Source organism: Cynocephalus volans, chromosome 3, assembly GCF_027409185.1.
Source record: "Cynocephalus volans isolate mCynVol1 chromosome 3, mCynVol1.pri, whole genome shotgun sequence".
Taxonomy (NCBI): Eukaryota; Metazoa; Chordata; class Mammalia; order Dermoptera; family Cynocephalidae; genus Cynocephalus; species Cynocephalus volans.
In genome coordinates, this window is record NC_084462.1 from 88297162 (window position 1) to 88315685 (window position 18524).

The following is an 18524-nucleotide window of genomic DNA, read 5'->3' on the forward strand; positions in this document are numbered from 1 at the left end:
GAACCAAAGAGGAGTCTTTAGGTCTGTCTTACTTCCCCAATATTGAGTACCTTCTATGTATCAAAGCTGATTAATATACCATTTCTGTATTCACGACTCACATTGTGTGGGAGATGGAGACAAGCAAGTGGAGAGTTTCAATATAATGTATGTTTTGATGGAGGTGTTCATGGACTGAAGAACTGAAGAGGGGGTACGTAGCCCAGTGTGGGGGTCATAAGAGGCTTCCTAGAAGAGGTGAATCTTTAACTAAAATTAGTCAACTAAAAATGTAAAAAACCCAGGTAAGTAAAAATGTCTACTTTTTTTCCCAAAAAGTATTATCCTTGTTGTTGCATTAGTTTGTTTTTTGCAAATATAAATATATGCAAAAAAGCCCATGCAATATATGCAATTTTGCATTCCACTTTTTTTTTTTTTTTGGATATTGATAACTCATGTATGGCATTAAAAATTCTTTTAAAACTTATTTTTAATGGTTGTATAATAGATGTGCTATAATTGATCATTCCCATATTGTTGGATAATTCGCTTGTTTTTAATTTTTTGTTTTTATAAATACCTCTGACAGAAACATCTTTGAATGTAAATTTTATGTGCATCTCCAATTATTTCTTTACGCTGTATTTCTAGAGAATCTGCTTACAAATAAGGTTTGTATTTTTAAGGTTCTTAATACATATTGTTAAATTTCTTTCCAGGAAGTTTATGCTAATTTATCCCCCCATTTGAACAAATGAGAGTAGTTTTTCTACAACACCATTACAACTTTGAATATTATCTTTTAAAAATATAGGCCAGTTTTGATAAGTATAAATACATGTCTTGTTTTAAAAATTTGTTGATTTCTAGCAAAAGTGACTTTTTTTCCAAATATCTATTAACTGCTTTTATTATTTCTCATTCATGTGACTTGTCTACTTATATGCATTGCTTATTGTTAGCCTGTAGCATCTTTGTGTTCTTTTTGAGAATATACAGTCATATGTTGCTTAACAAGGATAAATTCTAAGAAATGCATCTTTAGGTGATTTCCTTGTTGTGTGAACATCATAGAGTGAACTTATACAAACCCAGATGGTGTAGCCTGCTATGCACCTAGGCTAAATGGTATGACCTATTGCTCTGGCCACCATCCTATACATGCCTTTAATTGGCCAAAAAGTTATTATGTGGCACATAACCATATTTAAAATCTTGTCTTGTAGTAAATTCCTCCAGCGGGAAACAATGACATCTTTTTAATGTATGCAGAGATATTGCTTCAGGGTCTCTGCTGGTGTGGTGTGCAGGTTGAGTTATGTTTCTCTAAGTAGGACTGGTCCATGCTAAGCCATGCACATTTTTGCCAGTTTTCTTTCCATAAAACAGCGCAGCTCAAAGCATGTTCCTGTTAAAAACTTTTTGGTAACTTCTCTCACCATTCCTTACAATCAGAAGCACCTCTTCTACTCGAGCCTCTTAGCTAGCCTTTTGAACATCGTCTCCAATCACACCAAGTTACGTGCCTTTCTTAAACCTGCAATATGTTCTTTCCCTTCTCTCTTCATCCATCAAGGCTCAGCATCTGTGTTACCATCTCTGGAAATCCCCCCAATACCTACTTCAGGCAGGTAGAACGATCAGTATCCTGTCTGTCTGCCCACAGCATGTTGTAAATGTCACCAGGGTGGAATTAAGCACAGCATTTTAGAAGCAAGACCATTTTAAGTGCTTTCTCTAGATGATAAGCCACTTCAGGACAGGGACCATACTGGGTTTATCCCCATTGCTTGGCCCACTGCCTGACAGATAGTTGGTGCTCAATATTTGTTGAATTCGGCAGTTACCACTTACACTTTTATCCAGCAATATGCGTTGATGACATAGATCATGGTGAAGAAAATGGAAATTTAAAGACATCAAAGAGGTTGGCTCTCCTGCAGAAAGTGTTTCTTGACTTTATGGCCATGTGAAGAGTAAGTCAGAAGTACACTCTGGGGAAAATGAATAATGCTTTTATTCTCTAAGTTATTGTTGTTTGCCCTGCAAGATTCATTCTGATCCTACCCTCTTTCCATACTTTGCTGTTTTCTCTGCTTTCTTAGGGCCTTCCCAGCAGGTATAGCCATGTGAAACCATTACATCAGCTCTGGAGAGAAATATGCTAAGCGCACTGTATGAGTAACCACATAAATAGGTACTCCATTCAAACATTTATTCAACAAATATGTTTTGAGCACCTCATATGTGCCATGCACTGTCCTACATACTAAGTGTAGAGAAATGAGCCGGCTAGACAAATCCCTGCCCAAATGAGCCTACCTTTTAGTGGGGAAGACAGGCAATAAACAAAATATAAATAAGTAATATGTTTTCAGGTAGTTATAAGTGCAGCAAAGAAAATGCAATAGGATAAGAGGACAGAGAGTGATAGAATGGGGGGTGCGGAGATGATTTTAAATAGGGTGGTCCCCTTTTTAAGGGGCAACATTTGAGTTGAAAGTGAGCTAGCCTTGCCAAGATCTAGGGTAAAAGAAGCAGCAAGCATAAAATCCCTAAAGTGAAAATGAACTTGACAGTAAGATATCTACTGTGGCTAGAGTATTGTGACAAAGGGGTGTTCTGAGAGGCTGGCAAAAGGTAATGTAGGTAATGGTGTTAATGGTGGACAATTCCATTTTTATGTTCATTGTTATGAGAAGCCATTGGAGGGTTTTAAGCAGGAAAATGGTAAGAATGACAAAAAGATTTCTCTTGCTGCTCTGTGGACAGTGGACAGCAGAGGGAGGTGGGAGCAAAATGAGGACAACAAATTTTGTTTCCTACGTTGTCCAGGTGAGACAATGATGCCATTGACTTGGGTGGTAGCAGTGAAGGCCATGAGGAGAGGTAGGACTGTCTATCTATCTGTCTCTTCATCATTATCGTCTATCATGAATTTTCAACACACACACACACACACACACACACACACACACACACACACACACACACACACACAAATAGAACAGCACAATGAAACCTTATCTATGTATTAGCTGCAGTCACCATTGACTTCCTGCTATTTTTGTATCCATCCTCACTTTTTATTTTCTGTGGTATTTAAAAAGCAATCCTGTATGTCATATCATGCTATTACTAAATGTGTTAGTATTTATCTTGAACATGTAAGAACTTAAAACGTATTTAGGTATAATACCATTATTGCATCCAACAAAGTAGCAGTACTTCCTTGATATTATTTAATTTCCAAAGACTGAGTTGTATTTTGAAGGTAGAGACAGCAGGAGTGCTGTCCTAGTGGGTGTGTGTGAAGAGAGAAAGCAGTAGTCCACAGTTCTTAGCTGGGGTTCCAAGATGGGGACAACTGGGGAGGGAGCATGTGCTGGCAGTGGTGATTTTCTGCCTAGGCTGGGAAACCAGAGTTCTATCAATATATTAGTCACTCTGTAGAGGTGTAGATTGTGCAGTTAAAAATTAGGGGAGAGGATACAAATTTGAAAGTCATCTTGCCACCTTTGTTGAGCGCCTAAGACCTACGTAGTGAACACAGGCGCTCTGGGGAACTCCAAGGTTTAAAGCTGGGAAGAGGAGAAAGGGCTAGCTGAGGGTTTGCAAAGGAGGGACTAATGAAGCAAGAGGAAAACCACGTGAATGTGGTGTTCTGGGTTGACGGCAAAGAAAGTATTTGAAGAAAGAGAGAGTGGCTAGCTGTGATGAATAAAGACCGAGAACTGATCATTGGATTTGGCAACATGAAGAATGAGAAGACAGGCTGTAGTTGGAGGGGTGGGGATGAAACCCTGATTGGAGGGAACATGGGCAGTCAAGAAGGAGAGAGAGTGAGTGTAGAGAGCTCTTTGGAAGACTTGAAATAAAAATCAGAATGGACCATCCTTATAATGAGGTGCTTCAAAATAGTAAAAACATCACAATACTTCAAATATGTACATTATTTTGCAGTTTACAAAATGATTTCATAAATTTATCTCATCTGAAACTCACAAATATCAAGATAAATAGGTGTTTAAATGTCAGACGGGTTTATACCATTTTGTAGACCTTAGTCTTATGCATAAAGAGACATTTTTTTTTTTTTTTTAAATTTTATTTTGTCGATATACATTGTGGCTGATTATTGCTCCCCATCACCAAAACCTCCCTCCCTTCTCCCTCCCCCCCTCCCCCCCAACAATGTCCTTTCTGTTTGCTCGTCGTATCAACTTCAAATAATTGTGGTTGTTATATCTTCTCCCCTCCCCACCCCCGGTTTGTGTGTGTGTGTGTGTGTGTCTGTGTGTGTGTGTGTGTGTGTGTGTGTGTGAATTTATATATTAATTTTTAGCTCCCACCAATAAGTGAGAACATGTGGTATTTCTCTCATAAAGAGACATTTTGAGGAGTTGACAAGAACCAATTCTTGTGGGATTGTCCCGCGCAACCGTCTCGCCAGCAAGAACGACGCGGCACACACAGGATCCTTCTGCAGTAAAGCTTTAATGCGTCTTGAGAGGCAGAGCACAAGCTTATGGGGCGGAGACCCCAAGTACAGAAACCCGTTCCCTTTTATAGAAAACTGTCCCTCGCCTAGGACGTGTCCCTCTCTGACTGGCGGTCGTGCATCAGCCCAGATGACGCCACGGGAGAGGCAGAGACTGGAGGTTGGGGAATTTCCCAGCACATGCGCTCTAGACTTGTTTTTGCCGATTGTCAGTGTCGGCCGGCGCCATCTTGTAATGGCGATTACGGTGTAACGTGGGCAGCTCCCCACATGGGATCATAGTGGGGAATTCCAGTTTTGGTCAATTTGTTCCCCAAAGTCGTATGGCTGGTTGGTGGCAAAGTCTGGACTCAAGTCCATGTTTTCTGGTTCTACAACATGAAGTCTTTACTATGTTACATCATTTCCTTCATAAACAAGAAGTCAATATTCTCTTCAAGAAGGTAATGATTTTTAAAAGAATTAATTCCAACTTCTGGTCCATTCTGAATAGAATTTTGTTTCTGCAAGTATCAAAATGGTTCCTACAATGTCATCCTCAAAGGACAGAATCTTACTGTAAGATATTTTAGTTTTTGTTTAAACAATCCACTAAGATTTGTCATTCATAAATTTAAAACATTACCTTAAACTTTGTTTCTCTTCATAATGAAGGTGCCGAGAGTACAAAACTGATGGTCTGTTGAAAGAAAGTATTCTAGTAATCGTGAGCAATAAAGTTTATTTCGGTCCTGAGAGAATATGAATGACATAATGATTGAAGTCTCAGAAAGCAGAGATGTTTTACTCATGACCACAAGCAAATCCTGATTGAAATCTGTTGGCGTGTTGTTAAGTCATGATTCTGAGAAGACAAGTCTAGAGGGACCAGAATAATACAGTCCAGGCATATAGTTTTCTGATGAGCTCACTGTATATGGGGACAAAGCTTGGAATATCTTGAGGAATGAAAGTTAATGTATTCTTTATTAGACAGTCTCTCTGGTCTATCAGTTTTCTCACTGAGCTTTTGATGACAGCTCTATGGCAAACAATCTAACACTGAGGTCATTCTCCTAAAGTACAGGTATTCTTCATTGTTGAATGGAAGAATATCCACATGGTCCAGGTATCAGACAACAAAGATGATTTAATTGTGGTTATTTAAGAGCCAGATTTACTTTTTTCCACTAGTCTCCAGGTTCTTGATAACAACAATCAGCATCTAATTCCACTTGTAGACCTGACACTCAGCTCAGTGTCTAGCTCAGAGTGCTCATTGTGTGCGTCTAACAGTGGTCTTGAACTCATTAATGCAGGTGATGGTACCTCATGTGCCAGTGGGTGATCAACTAATCAAGAATTCTTCCTACATGCTATCTTGTTTCTTAGGAACTCAAGATAATGAATATTACAACTTACTCTAAAGTGACATTTAAAAATTTTCTTAAAAGCTATTTAGGACTTAATAGCTTTTTTGTCCCTCCCCCACCCTCCTCTCAGGACCGCAGGACATAGTTCCCCAACTACCAGGAGTGCTGCCCGTGTACCACCCTTAGTTATCAGCCCTCTCTGGGAATTGCCCTTGGCTGAGGACAGTGTTTGCTCAAGGTCACTCCTTCCAGCTCCAGAGCTCCCCATGGACTTGGCTGAGGCCTTCGTTGTGACTGCATCAACAACCCAACTCCTCCCTCTGCCCAACTGTGCTTCCTTCCCTCTCTCATAGGTGTTAATCCCAAGGGTACTTTCCAATCAACTTCTTGCACACACATCACTCTCTAAATCTGCTGCCAGGAATACGATCTAGACCTAAGTAGCTCTGTTTTCTCCATGGTCAGTCTACGGTATTTCTTTCAGCATTCATGTGTGAGAGCAGAGGTAATACTCTTCCTTTGAAATCATTTTCTTCTGAATTTCCTGTGGTCTCATAACCTATTAGCCATCTGTTAATGGACTCCTATGAAGAATTTATGTAAGATAGAGAGGGACTTAGGAGACTGGATCGGGGGAAGGATTTTGGTTTAGGGAAATGATGAAAGAGAATACACTTTCTGCCCAACATTCAGCAGGCTTATTGTTCAAGTAAAGCTTAGTAAGTGAATTGATCATTTTGTTTTCAAAATAGTAAGGCTAAATTGTCGTGTGTATGTGTTTCTGCATCCAAATAATGTATAATTGGATTTATAAGGATTTATATAACTAGGCAGGATATCTTTAACATTGATTACTTTTTCTCAGCAAATTGTTAAACTAAATTATCCATGCTGTAAGACTGCATCTTTCATCATCTTCCCTTCTTTCTACCCTTCCCCCGGCCAAATTGGTGAGAGAGAAGCTTCAGCAGCTGACCACAGACTGCCCCATGTGATTTTTGCCTCAGCACAAGCATTTTGCTGAGAAGAAGGGAGAAAAAGTAGGGAAACATCTGCATTCTTCAAAATAAATAGATCCCAAAGATATGAGCATTATGTTCATTCTCAATGTAATGAGATCCTATTCACCAGTCTGATAGGGGATTAGGGCCAAGCTGCATATTTTACTCTAGTGTGGCTCTGACAGCACTGGGATGGAAAAGAACCAGAAACTGCTGCTGTCCACTGAGCATTTGTGTCGGGGGACCATGGCTGCAAGCTGCTTTGGATCAGCTGGTTTCAAATATCGGAAGTGTGTACTGTTGCCACGATTGAATCCTTTCAGCTCCTTAATGTCCATTCTCTTTCTACATAGGCAACACATAATTACCATAGGAAAAAAAAAAGTAAAACAAATACACAATAAATATAGGTTTATTAAGAGTATGGGCTTTGTAGCCAGACAGACTTGGGTTCCAGTCCTGGCCCTGCTACTTACATATGAACTTGGCAGAATTTGCTTTCCTTCTATTTTTCTCTCCCAAATTAGCCTTTAAAATACCAACATATGTAATGCTGAAAACTCAAACAGTACAAAAGAGTATACATTGGAATCGAAGTCTCCCTCCCATCCTGTTTCCCTCTTCATTTCCTTTCTCTAGTGGCAACTGTTGAACAGTTTCTTGTGTGTGTTTCAATAAATTTTCTATGCACGTAAAAACATTTACATGTGTAGGTATATCCTTGTTTCAAAACACAGAATCTTACCATGATTTGTGGTGTTGTTCACGTGCTTCTTTTGACCCAAATAACATAACTTAGAGCACATTTCATATCTGCACATATAGACCTATCTTATTTTTTTTCATAGCTGCACTGTATTCCATTGAGGTGAAGCATGTTTGAATAAGTGTTCCATGGTACTTCTATCTAATTCTTACTGATGGGCATTTGAGTGGTTTCTAATTGATTGCTATTACAAATAATGCTGCAATAAAGATTTTTGTATATTCATATTTGAGCACCTGTATGATCAGTTCTTTAAAGTGGAATATTTATATCAAAGTGTGTGAGCATTTAAATTTTTGATAGATATTGCAAAATAGGGCAAATGTGTCAATTTTTCTGAACTTGAGCATCCTATTCTATAAAATGGGAGTAAAGACAGTGTTTGTCTCATAGGGGTGTTGTGAGGATTAAGTGAGATAAGATACATGAATAATGTTGCCAGATGTAACAAATTAAAATATAAGACCAGTTAAATTTGAATTTTAGATAAGCAATAATGTTTTAGTATGAGTATGTGCCAAATATATTGCATGGAAAATACTTATACTAAAAAATAGTTTGTTGTTTATCTGAAATTCAAATGTAATGGGTGTCATTTATTTTTATTTGGTAACCCTTTTGTATATAAAGGGATCAATATAGTCCCTGGAATGCTGTCAGCATTAAGTAAATGTTGGTTTCTAAAATTCTTCTTAGACGTTCAGGAAAGTGCTTGTATTCAACAAATGTCTTTGGAAATAATTCTATATTTATTTATTATTTACCCAATAAATATTTATTGAGTGCCTAGTATAAACTAGGAATTCTTCTAAATCCTGAGATTACAGTAGTGACAAAACAAAGTCTGTATGAGCAACGGAATACTTTTGAATGTTATAGGGCTGATATGTGCTTGAGACTGAAGAAGAAACCAAGCTCAGTGTAAGTGGCTTGGTTGGTTAGTTAGGGGAGGTCAGTTATACTGACCTTTATTATCTTCTCTCTTTTGTACCCTGACACTCCTTCTGTACCTTTTGAGGAAATCCTCTGTTTAGCAATCTATGCTGCTGATGGGAAATCAGGAGCATCAGGGTATGGAAAGGATGATAGGAGACTTGAAGAGTCCATCGAAGATCCCCTCTTCTGTCCCTTGAGCTTTAGCACTGGGCTTGGTATCTTGTTCAAGGTAAACACTCGATTTCTCAACTTTGAAGCCAATAGTTTATTGACATGGAGCATGGGAGGTACTGCCTTATTTTCGGGCTTGCATTTTCTCAAGGAGGTTTTCAGCAACACCTCGAAGCTCTTAGGATGCCATGCCTCACCGTGAAGGAGTGGGTTCAGGCCAGTTTATCAGCAATTATTAGGTGCAGTTGTTATCTCTTGCCTCCTTTTCTTACAACTCAGATTTTCTGATGTTCTGAGGGTAGACATGTAGTTAGTGTGAAAAAGTCTTTCCTTAAAGTAATTCTAGTTGCTATTCTGCTGCAGTTAAACTCCATATGTTTTATGGTGCCTTTGGAATTTAAAATATATAAATATTTTTCTTGAAGTTTGGCTTATTTAGCAATTGGCCTATGAGTTTACTAAGGTAAAGGCTATCTTATGACCTCATCTATTTTTGAAATCCTGAAATGAACTAGATTATGTTCATTTCATAATATGAAATATGACGATACTGACAACTGAAACACATTTTAAAGTCTTGGAATTTCTCAATTTGGTGTAATTAAACAAATTAACTAGTTTCCAGAATATTCATATACTGCGATTCATCTATAACTGCAAGAGGGTTTTCCCTCACAAAGATAAAAGCAAAGTTTGAAGGTGCTGAGTCTCTGGAGCCAAGTGTCATCTTCATAGCCCACAGGGCCATCCTGAGTCCCCGCAGAGCCGTGATGCAAGATTGCTCAAACACAAGCCCTGAGAACAGCTGCACCACACATGGAAAGCCAGGGAGTGTCTGCTTTCATTGCTTCAGGGTGATGACGAAAGCTAACCGCTATACAATCTAAAATTCTTAGAAGTCTAGAAATATTTTGAAGAAGAGCTTTAAAGCAAATTTTTCTGTCTGCCCCTCCAGTCCTGCTGGGATGTCTTTGATGTTGTGTTGCTGTCAGTGGTGATGGCAGTGGGTAGGGCAAGAAAAATGGTTGGATTCAAAATACATATGATTTAAATTCATTTGCGGGTCTTTATCAGTTTATGTTTGTTTGGTAAGTTTGGGTACTTCTGTAGCTGCGACCCCTGGTGTTCATTAAATGTATCTCTGAGTTCCTAGTTAAGTGCGGTTATATGTATCTGGTAAGATAGAATAAGAAATAGCACTTGAAAAAAACTCCTCTGATTTTATTATACACATTGATTGTTCTACATGTATATATTCAAATAAGTGTTTAACCAAGACATCTCATGCAGCCTATGGCTTATCAATATCCCCAAGCCCCTTTTCTGCAAAACTCTGATTACATTTGTAGAGTGTAACTTTGTACTTTTTCCTCCTCTTCATTCAGTTTCAAGTCATAAAATGACTTTCTATCATAACCTTACTTTGTAAGGGTTATGCTTTCTTCATTTTTTTGTTTTTCCATACTTCACTTTTTAAAAAAAGTTGTTCGTATTTTATTTATTTATTTATTTATTTATTGAAACATATTGATCGTACATATTTATGGGGCACAGAGTTCTATTTCAATACATGTATGTGATGTGTGATGATCTAATCAGGGTAATTAGCATATTCATCACTGCAAAACAATCATTTCTTTGTGATGTGAACATTTGATCTCCTCTCTTCTAGACATTTGATAACATACAGTAAATCATTGTTAATTATAGATTCCTGGGTCGACTGTACACCAAGAGCTCTCTTCTTGTTAGGGTGCTGTCCATCAATCTGACAGGTGTGTCCGTGTGTCCATTGTGTAGGTTATTGATGAAGCAGTTGGATGGTGCTTAGCTTGAGGTCCACATCCAGGGAATACTGCTGGCTGTTTCTTGTGCTGTCCTTCCTGGAGCTTATAGTGTACAAGAAGAAGGAATTAGCGTGTGGAAATGAAACTTAATATCATCTCAGATTCTTCCTGAAGCAGATGCACTTTCAATTAGAGACTTCAGGGCAATCCAGTAGCAGTGCAATTTCCATAAATAAAGACATGATATCCTTCTTTGTCTATTCGCGTGTACTTTTTATGAGATACTGTCCCCTGAGAAATGTCACTACTGCTCCGATGAGGTATCCCCAGGAGAAATCAACCAGCACATAATCCATACCTATAAAAATAAATAAAATGAGATTCGGAAGTCTTCCTAGGTTCTCCCATTGTTGTCAGATAAAGTACAGAAAAGTATGGCACTGGAAAAATGATTAAATTCTGGCTAGAGATGAAAATGCCGCAATTGAAAATTTTCCAGAACAACATGTACTTGGATTCATATTAAAGAAAAATTCTTTGAGTGTTTAAGCCAAATGACCCAGCAGGGTTGATAGTGTGAGGCATATTTCACAGTTGTATAAATATTTAAAAAACTGTTTTCCAGCCTATAAAACAAGTAAATTAGGTTATTTTAAAAATAAAATAACTGCACAATGAACTTAACTTGCCCACCTTAACTTTTTGGGGAAACTGGCCCTACTCATCCCAGCCTTCTCTCCTAAAAGGGAAACTCTGAGAAAGAAGTGTGATGAAGACTTCCAATGTGGAAACCAAAGCTAGTTTACATTTCAGGGAATTTCAGGAGGGTTGGTTGGCATCGCCATGTACTGCCACAGGTGGTCTGTTTCCAGAGGGCCTTTCTGGCTTTGGGCAGCCCTGACCAACTTGTCACTGGAGGGCGGAACCCATGGGCACAATAGCTTTTCCTCTTAAACCCCTTTGAACTTGGTGAAGGGTGGGCTTGGGGCTCCATGATACACATGAGCTTCAAGGAAGGCAGGGCAGCATGTTGGCTATTGGGCATCTTGAGTTTAGCCCAGGGTTACCACCAAATCACTGGGTATCCTTGGACAAATCACTTAACCTCTCTGGGCCTATCTTCCCATGTTGCTCATGGAAAGAAGAATTCATTTCTTTTGCCATTTTAAATAAGTTATTATTTTTAATCGATACACAATAATTATACATATTTATGGGGTACATGTGATATTTTGATACATGTATATAATGTGTAATAATGACCAAATGAGGGTAATTAAGATTTCCATCACCTCAGACATTTATCATTTCCTTGTGTTGGAACATTCCGAGTCTTCTCTTCTAGCTCTTTTAAATATACAAAAAATTATTGTTAACTATAGTCACCTGCCATGCTCCTGAACACGAGAACTTGTTTCTCCCATCTAACTGTATTTTTGTACCCATTAACCAGCCTCTCCCTGACCCCCTTCCTTCCCACCCTTCCCAGCCTCTGCTAACCACTATTCTACTCTCTACTTCTTGAATTTAACGTTCTAGGAAAGTCTTATTGGCTTTCTCTATTATAAGATGCTGCATTGTGTATACATTCCCTTGATTATGCTTTTGATTTTTCTCCATTCTTGAAAAAAGTTAATTTTGCTTTTCTTCTTAGATTGCAGAATGAAAAATGGATGAACGTCAAAGTGGGAGACATCATTAAATTAGAAAATAACCAATTTGTTGCTGTGAGTATTCAATATTTTAAAAATAATTAATCTCAGATGAAAACAGCATACATACGGAAGGATTTACACTTGCAAATTTAGTAAATCCAGAGTAGTTAAGGAGGGAACACCTTAGGTGAGGGAACTCACCTATTGAGTTGTTAATTTCAATAACTTGGTAACTCAGATAAGGCTGAGTGATTATCACCTTGTGTATTTCCTTAGGGATCTTTTAAATTAACAGATACAAAAGATTTTAAATGAGGATGTCAATCATTTTATATAAATAGGAGCTTTTAAAATGCTCCTGAGTACTTTATTTATGTATTTACTTTGTTTTATTTATTTATTTATTTTTAAATTAGTTTCTTCTTATTTTTTTACATTCTAAGATGTTGTTGTGGAGCAGTTAGGGGGAGGGGGAGAGGGGAAAGGAAGAGGAGGAAGGGTGGAGGAATAGGTCGAGGCCTGTGGCACCCCCTCATTCTGGCAGGTGAGCCCAGGGGTGGCTTCATCATCGCTGGGCTGGATGCAGACTTTGCGGGGTGTGTGGCTGAGGCTGTGGGCCTCCCCCAGCCCAGGAGCCCAGGGTGCTTCCAGCACCTTGGTGGTTGTCACTGGGCTGGAGGTGTATGTCTGGGGACATGACTGACGCCCTTGTCTCCCTACTGCCTCAGCTTGAGAGCTCAGGATACTTCCAGCTCTTCTAGGTTTCACAGATGTTCTTTGGTGGTGTTAGACCTTTACTGGTTAATATCAGAACTTTGTCTCTGATCTGTGGGTTATTTGTATTTTCTTTCAGTTCTGTGCTGGATTATTAGCTGCCCCTACCACTTAAAGTCTGCACTGGAACTGATTTGCTGTCCTTTGCTTACTTCTAAATGGGGGAATTTCTGTGGGGACCACACTTGAGCCCTGTGGTTGAGCTAAAATGCTACTTTGCTGCTGATTCCCCAGGGAAGGCTTTTTGTGCAGCTCAGGTTTTATTGTTGACATTGTAAGCACTTCCAGGTCTTGTGAGATCCAGTACACCTTGGTTGTGTGGAAACACTGGTCTGGACCTAAGTCTTTTCAGCAAACTACACCCCCTGCAGATCTATATTCCTAACCAGTCTCCACTGAGTGAGCCTGAGCTGATTGGAGGGTGGATTAGCTGTCCATACTATTCCTAATATTTCCCCTGGTGGGCCAGTGTCCCCGCACCCCCCTCACTCCAAACACTTGCCATGAGTCGGGCCAGGGCCATGCACTGGTTCCTTGCGATGACTCATTGGCCTCTGAGTGGCTCCTTTTTCAGTTGTCTGTGGCCCCTTGCTCCTATGTGGGTCCACGGGAACCCTGTTAGTGGTCTTGCTGGCCTGGGGGCCACCAAGTCCCTCTTCTCCCCTGCAACCTCCAAGCAACTTCATATGAGGGGCACAGTTTTGGCTTTTGTCAGCTCCTGCTCCCTGTGCTCGCCAGGGCCAGCCTTGAAGTGGCTGGGGCATGAAATGGTTGAAGTGATCCTTTTTTTCCCTCATCGTGGCTTCTCCCATCTTCACAAACTCCATGGGTCTCTCCTCCTCTTCCCCTGAGCTCTAGCGGCCCTAGCTTGGCTGTTGTTGCTTTTTAATAGTTGTAAATTGGTCGATTGTGGGAGAGGGTGATGCTAGGGACCGTCTATTCTGTCATCTTGATTGGAAGTCAGAGGGGGAATTTTCCTGAATACTTTAAAAATAGTTTGTTCTCATGTATTTTTTGATTAGTACTGTTAATTTACAGTTTATTTGAAGAAAACATAATCTAGAGAAAGGGAAAAGAAATGCTCCTTCCTGAATAATCAGAAAGTATTTATTGATTGTGCTGAATTAATAAAATGTTAATTACTGAGGTCTTACTTGGTATACCACATGCACCATAATATTAATTTTCAAGCTGATTATGCTATAATTTCCTTTATAAAATTCAAAGTTTTGGCCCAATCATTAAAATATACACCACTAACTATAGTTCAAATTAAATTTAGGGTGACAAAAGCTATCCAGATCAGAGATTAAAAATTCAAATTACTGTAGCATTTATGTTAAATATATATTAGATTACTTATGAAAATTTTTGGGTTGAGTGCAATTTTGTGTATCGAGTTGTATACTTCATTAAATTTGAGACATTTTATCATAGGGAAAAAAATATGGCCCCAAGATCTGCTTACAAGAACAACAGCTCAGTTAAGATTCCTAAATATTCACTTTCAAAACAGTCTTCTTTCCTTAATGTACCATCTGTGTATACTAAATTCTTCAGAACAACCCACGCTAATGAGGCTACTCAGTGGACAGGCCATTCACAAGAGCTCACACTTTAAGTAGAGAAGTGCTTATTTCTCTGGCAACCTTAATGCTTTGGAAAATAGCTAGGAACCAAAAATAAGCAAAGAGGCATCAGGGCAGTTAAAACAGAGGTCTTGAAGTCCACTGTGGCTTGGGCTACTTGTACATAGGACAGTCTGCTAGGTTCTCACAATCTATTCACTTTTATTTTAGACACAATTTAAATGTGCTTGTCTGGCTTATTTACCAGTTCATTAAAGCTTAGGAACATTACACTAGAAGGTGGTGTCTGTTAAGAGAACACCCCTTGTAGGCGGCATCAAGGCAGGAAGAGTTTGAGGGCACTGGAGGGGAATGGGTGAGAACTGGGTCTTTGCTCCATCTCTTCAGGGATGGCAAATGCTTTATCTTCTTGTGTTTGGTGTCTCCATGTGTCAGATCAGGGTGCTGGACTACTGCATGATCTCAAAGATCCCTTCCAGCCCTTACATGCTGTGTGTGATTCTCTAAGCTGAAACTGACGACGAGAGTCTTGAAAGCAAAGTGCATATTGAGGTGCCTGGTCTCTAGCACCTCGTGCCATGTTGGATTGTAGGGGGTATGCAGTAAATGTTGGTTGAATGAGTAAATGTCACTCTTTTGTAAGAAAGAAGACAGAAAAAAAATGGATATAAATTTTCAAAATTCAGGCTGTTCTGAATCGATGGGGTACAAGTAAACAGATCTCTATTCCCTAATTAGGTAAAGCTTACATATATTCAGGATTCTTTGTTTAAGAAAAGGCTTCATGTAACCCATTTTTGTTCTACTCAAGTAAAAATGATTATATGAAAGAGTTTTGGTGCTTCTAAGTGGATAACCTTAGCTTTTTTTGTTTAACTGGCATATGTGAAATTCTAAGGTATGTACATTCAAAATTTTTTGACAACTACCTTATGCCAAATGATGCTATATTATAGAGGAATTAGCATAAATTAAAACATGTCATGCATTTACCTACAATTTTATTTAGAATTGAATATTTTCAGGGGCAATGCTAGGTATGTTTCTGCTTCAGGTATGCAGTAAAAACAATGCACTTTAAGAGGCACATGAATATGCTCTAACATGGATGCATATTAGACTGGACTCACTTGCTCACTAATACTATACTCTAGTAGGTTCATTTATCATATTCTTAGAAGTGAGTCCAGAAAAGCAGAAGTCAAATCTCTGTCTGATATTTTAAAACTCTGTAGGACATCATGAGCAGCATATCTGTGCTCCAAATTGTGCTCTATCCTTGATATTCTAATTTGTATTTCTCTTGGTCTTTGCTTTTAATATAGGTATATTTTCTATGTGGTGGTATGTATTCTTGCTTGCTATTGGCTATTATAAAACCTTTGACAGAATGAGACACAGAAGGCAAGTATTAGTGCAAGTATCAGGTAGAAGGAAATCAGTCCCATGGGTGCCTCATTAGCATTGGTTTAAAAATGAACCATGCATTTAGACAAATCCCATGAAGTCAGTGATCCATGTGTCCCAGTGCTGTCCAGTAGAACTTTTTTGCAGTGAAGAAAATGTTCTATATTGGGCTGTCCAATGTGATAACCAGTAGCCCCATGTGGCAACTGAGAAATTGAAATGTGGTAGTGCAACTGAGGAACTGAGTTTTGAATTTTAATTAATTTAGACTTTAATAGCTATGTGTGACTTGTGGCTACCATATTAGACAGTGCAGATGTGGTCTTTGATTGTGGTTACATGATGGGGTGAGAATGTTTATTTTCCATTCTTCCCTAGTTTCCTCTCCTCCTGTTTTCATTTGGAGGAACAGCACAAAATAACATCTAAGTGTCTTCCACTCCCTTGCTCTCTCCTGTCTCCCAGAAGTGACTTTTTGGATTGGTGAGTTTGGGGCAGGGAGTGGAGTACATGAACTGGAGCCTCCTTCCTTCTTTTTCTCTTTGGGCTCTGCCTGTGAGCAGAGAGTACATTCTGCCCCAGTCTTACATGCCATCAATTGCAAACCCTCCTGGTGGAGATGGTGGGAGGGTTAGGGTAGCCAAGAGGTTCCAGTGTCAATGGCTAAATGAGTCTGTCTAATGGGGGTGAAGTATTAGCAAGCCCATTTGGTCCACAGGTCTAAAGCCTGGTCTCCAACAGCTTTATCAATCAAAAGATGATATTTTCGTCTCCATTGTTCTCTGTTTGACTCCAACTATATGTCTGTTGGCTTAATCTTTGGATAAGAGAGGAAGGGAGTTCCCCAAATCCCGAAACCCTGCAGTGCCTCTTATTCAAATTTTGTTCAATTTTTTTCTCTTACTCAAATTTTTATACTGAGTTTAGTTACTCAGTACCTACAAAACCATTTTCAAGGGCAAGCAAATATTTTTCTAGGTGAACTGCTGTGATCACTTAGGACTACTAAATATACCTCCCTGCTCCTTGGTATCAGCTAGCAGGGGCTGTCAGAGATCTTATATTTGGGGAGCAGGAGTCATAGGTCTCTCAAAGAGATCCACTTAGGAGTTATTACACTGAGGTAGATCTTGGAGAACCAGGTTGTAAAAGTAATGATAATAATAGCTAGCATTTATTGACTATGTGCACCTACCAGACAATACTATAAACACTTTATATGAATTAACTCATTTACTCCTCACATTAGTCTAATGAGAGAAGGTTATGTACTATGATTATAGTTCCCATTTTGTAGATGAGAAAACAGAGGCACAGTGTTATCAAATAGCTTACCAATGGGAGAGCCAGGACTTAAATCCAGACAGTCTGGCTCCAGAGCCCTCACTCTTAACCTCTACCATCTGCTGTTCCTGACTCCACTAGAACAGTCACCCTAATGGCCTTGCGTCTGGGTTTCCAGGCTTAGATGCTGTAAGTCAAATAATTAGAGAATGTTGCATCCAATTGAGATGCATAAACTCTAGCTATTCAAACAGAATTTGCAACTTTATGCCAGTTTATCAGTAAATTTTAAGCAAGGGGAGGAGCTCACCTGAGAATCCCAACTAACTGGCATGTTCAGAAGTTATTCACCTTTGTTTCCCATGCAAAGAACCCCCCTTTCTCGGCACATGTTTTTTTTTAATTCAAGAATACTTTGGGGCTGAATTTCCAGAGCTCCTAGTTTTATTTTGGGACCAAGAAAAACACAAAATATAGTTCAGATATGACAATTAGATTGACTTGCATTAGAAGAACCAAGTAAATTGTTAGAAAAACACACTGCAGAGTTCCTGATACCACTAGAACCTGTACCCTGGGAGCCAGGTGCAGAGGTCACATACTGTATTATTCCATGTATACAACATTCTTGAAAAATCAAAATTGTACAAATGGAAACCATTCTCGCTCATAGAGCTCTTCTCTTCTTTTTTTTTTTTTTTCCCTTGTTGGATTTTAACATTTTTTTATTTTTTATTTTTTATTTTTATTTTATTATTATTATTATTTTTTTAAGTTTTATTTTGTCGATATACATTGTGGCTGATTATTGCTCCCCATCACCAAAACCTCCCTCCCTTCACCCTCCCCCCCCAACAATGTCCTTTCTGTTTGTTTGTCGTATCAACTTCAAGTAATTGTGGTTGTTATATCTTCTCCCCCCCCCCATTGTGTGTGTGTGTGTGTGTGTGTGTGTGTGTGTGTGTGTGTGTGTGTGAATTTATATATTAATTTTTAGCTCCCACCAATAAGTGAGAACATGTGGTATTTCTCTTTCTGTGCCTGACTTGTTTCACTTAATATAATTCTCTCGAGGTCCATCCATGTCATTGCAAATGGCAGTATTTCACTCGTTTTTATAGCTGAGTAGTATTCCATTGTGTAGATGTACCACATTTTCCGTATCCACTCATCTGATGATGGACATTTGGGCTGGTTCCAACTCTTGGCTATTGTAAAGAGTGCTGCGATGAACATTGGGGAACAGGTATACCTTCGACTTGATGATTTCCATTCCTCTGGGTATATTCCCAACAGTGGGATAGCTGGGTCGTATGGTA

General features: G+C 39.0%; 1 protein-coding gene across 1 annotated transcript in view; it reads left to right on the forward strand.

Annotated features, from left to right (window-relative positions):
- Positions 1-18524, forward strand: part of ATP8B4 (ATPase phospholipid transporting 8B4 (putative)) — a 201528-nt gene that overhangs the window by 54303 nt on the left and 128701 nt on the right. The window contains exon 6 of the mRNA XM_063090055.1: positions 12151-12223. Coding sequence (XP_062946125.1) covers positions 12151-12223 — 73 coding nt within the window. The remainder of the gene's footprint in view (positions 1-12150; positions 12224-18524) is intronic.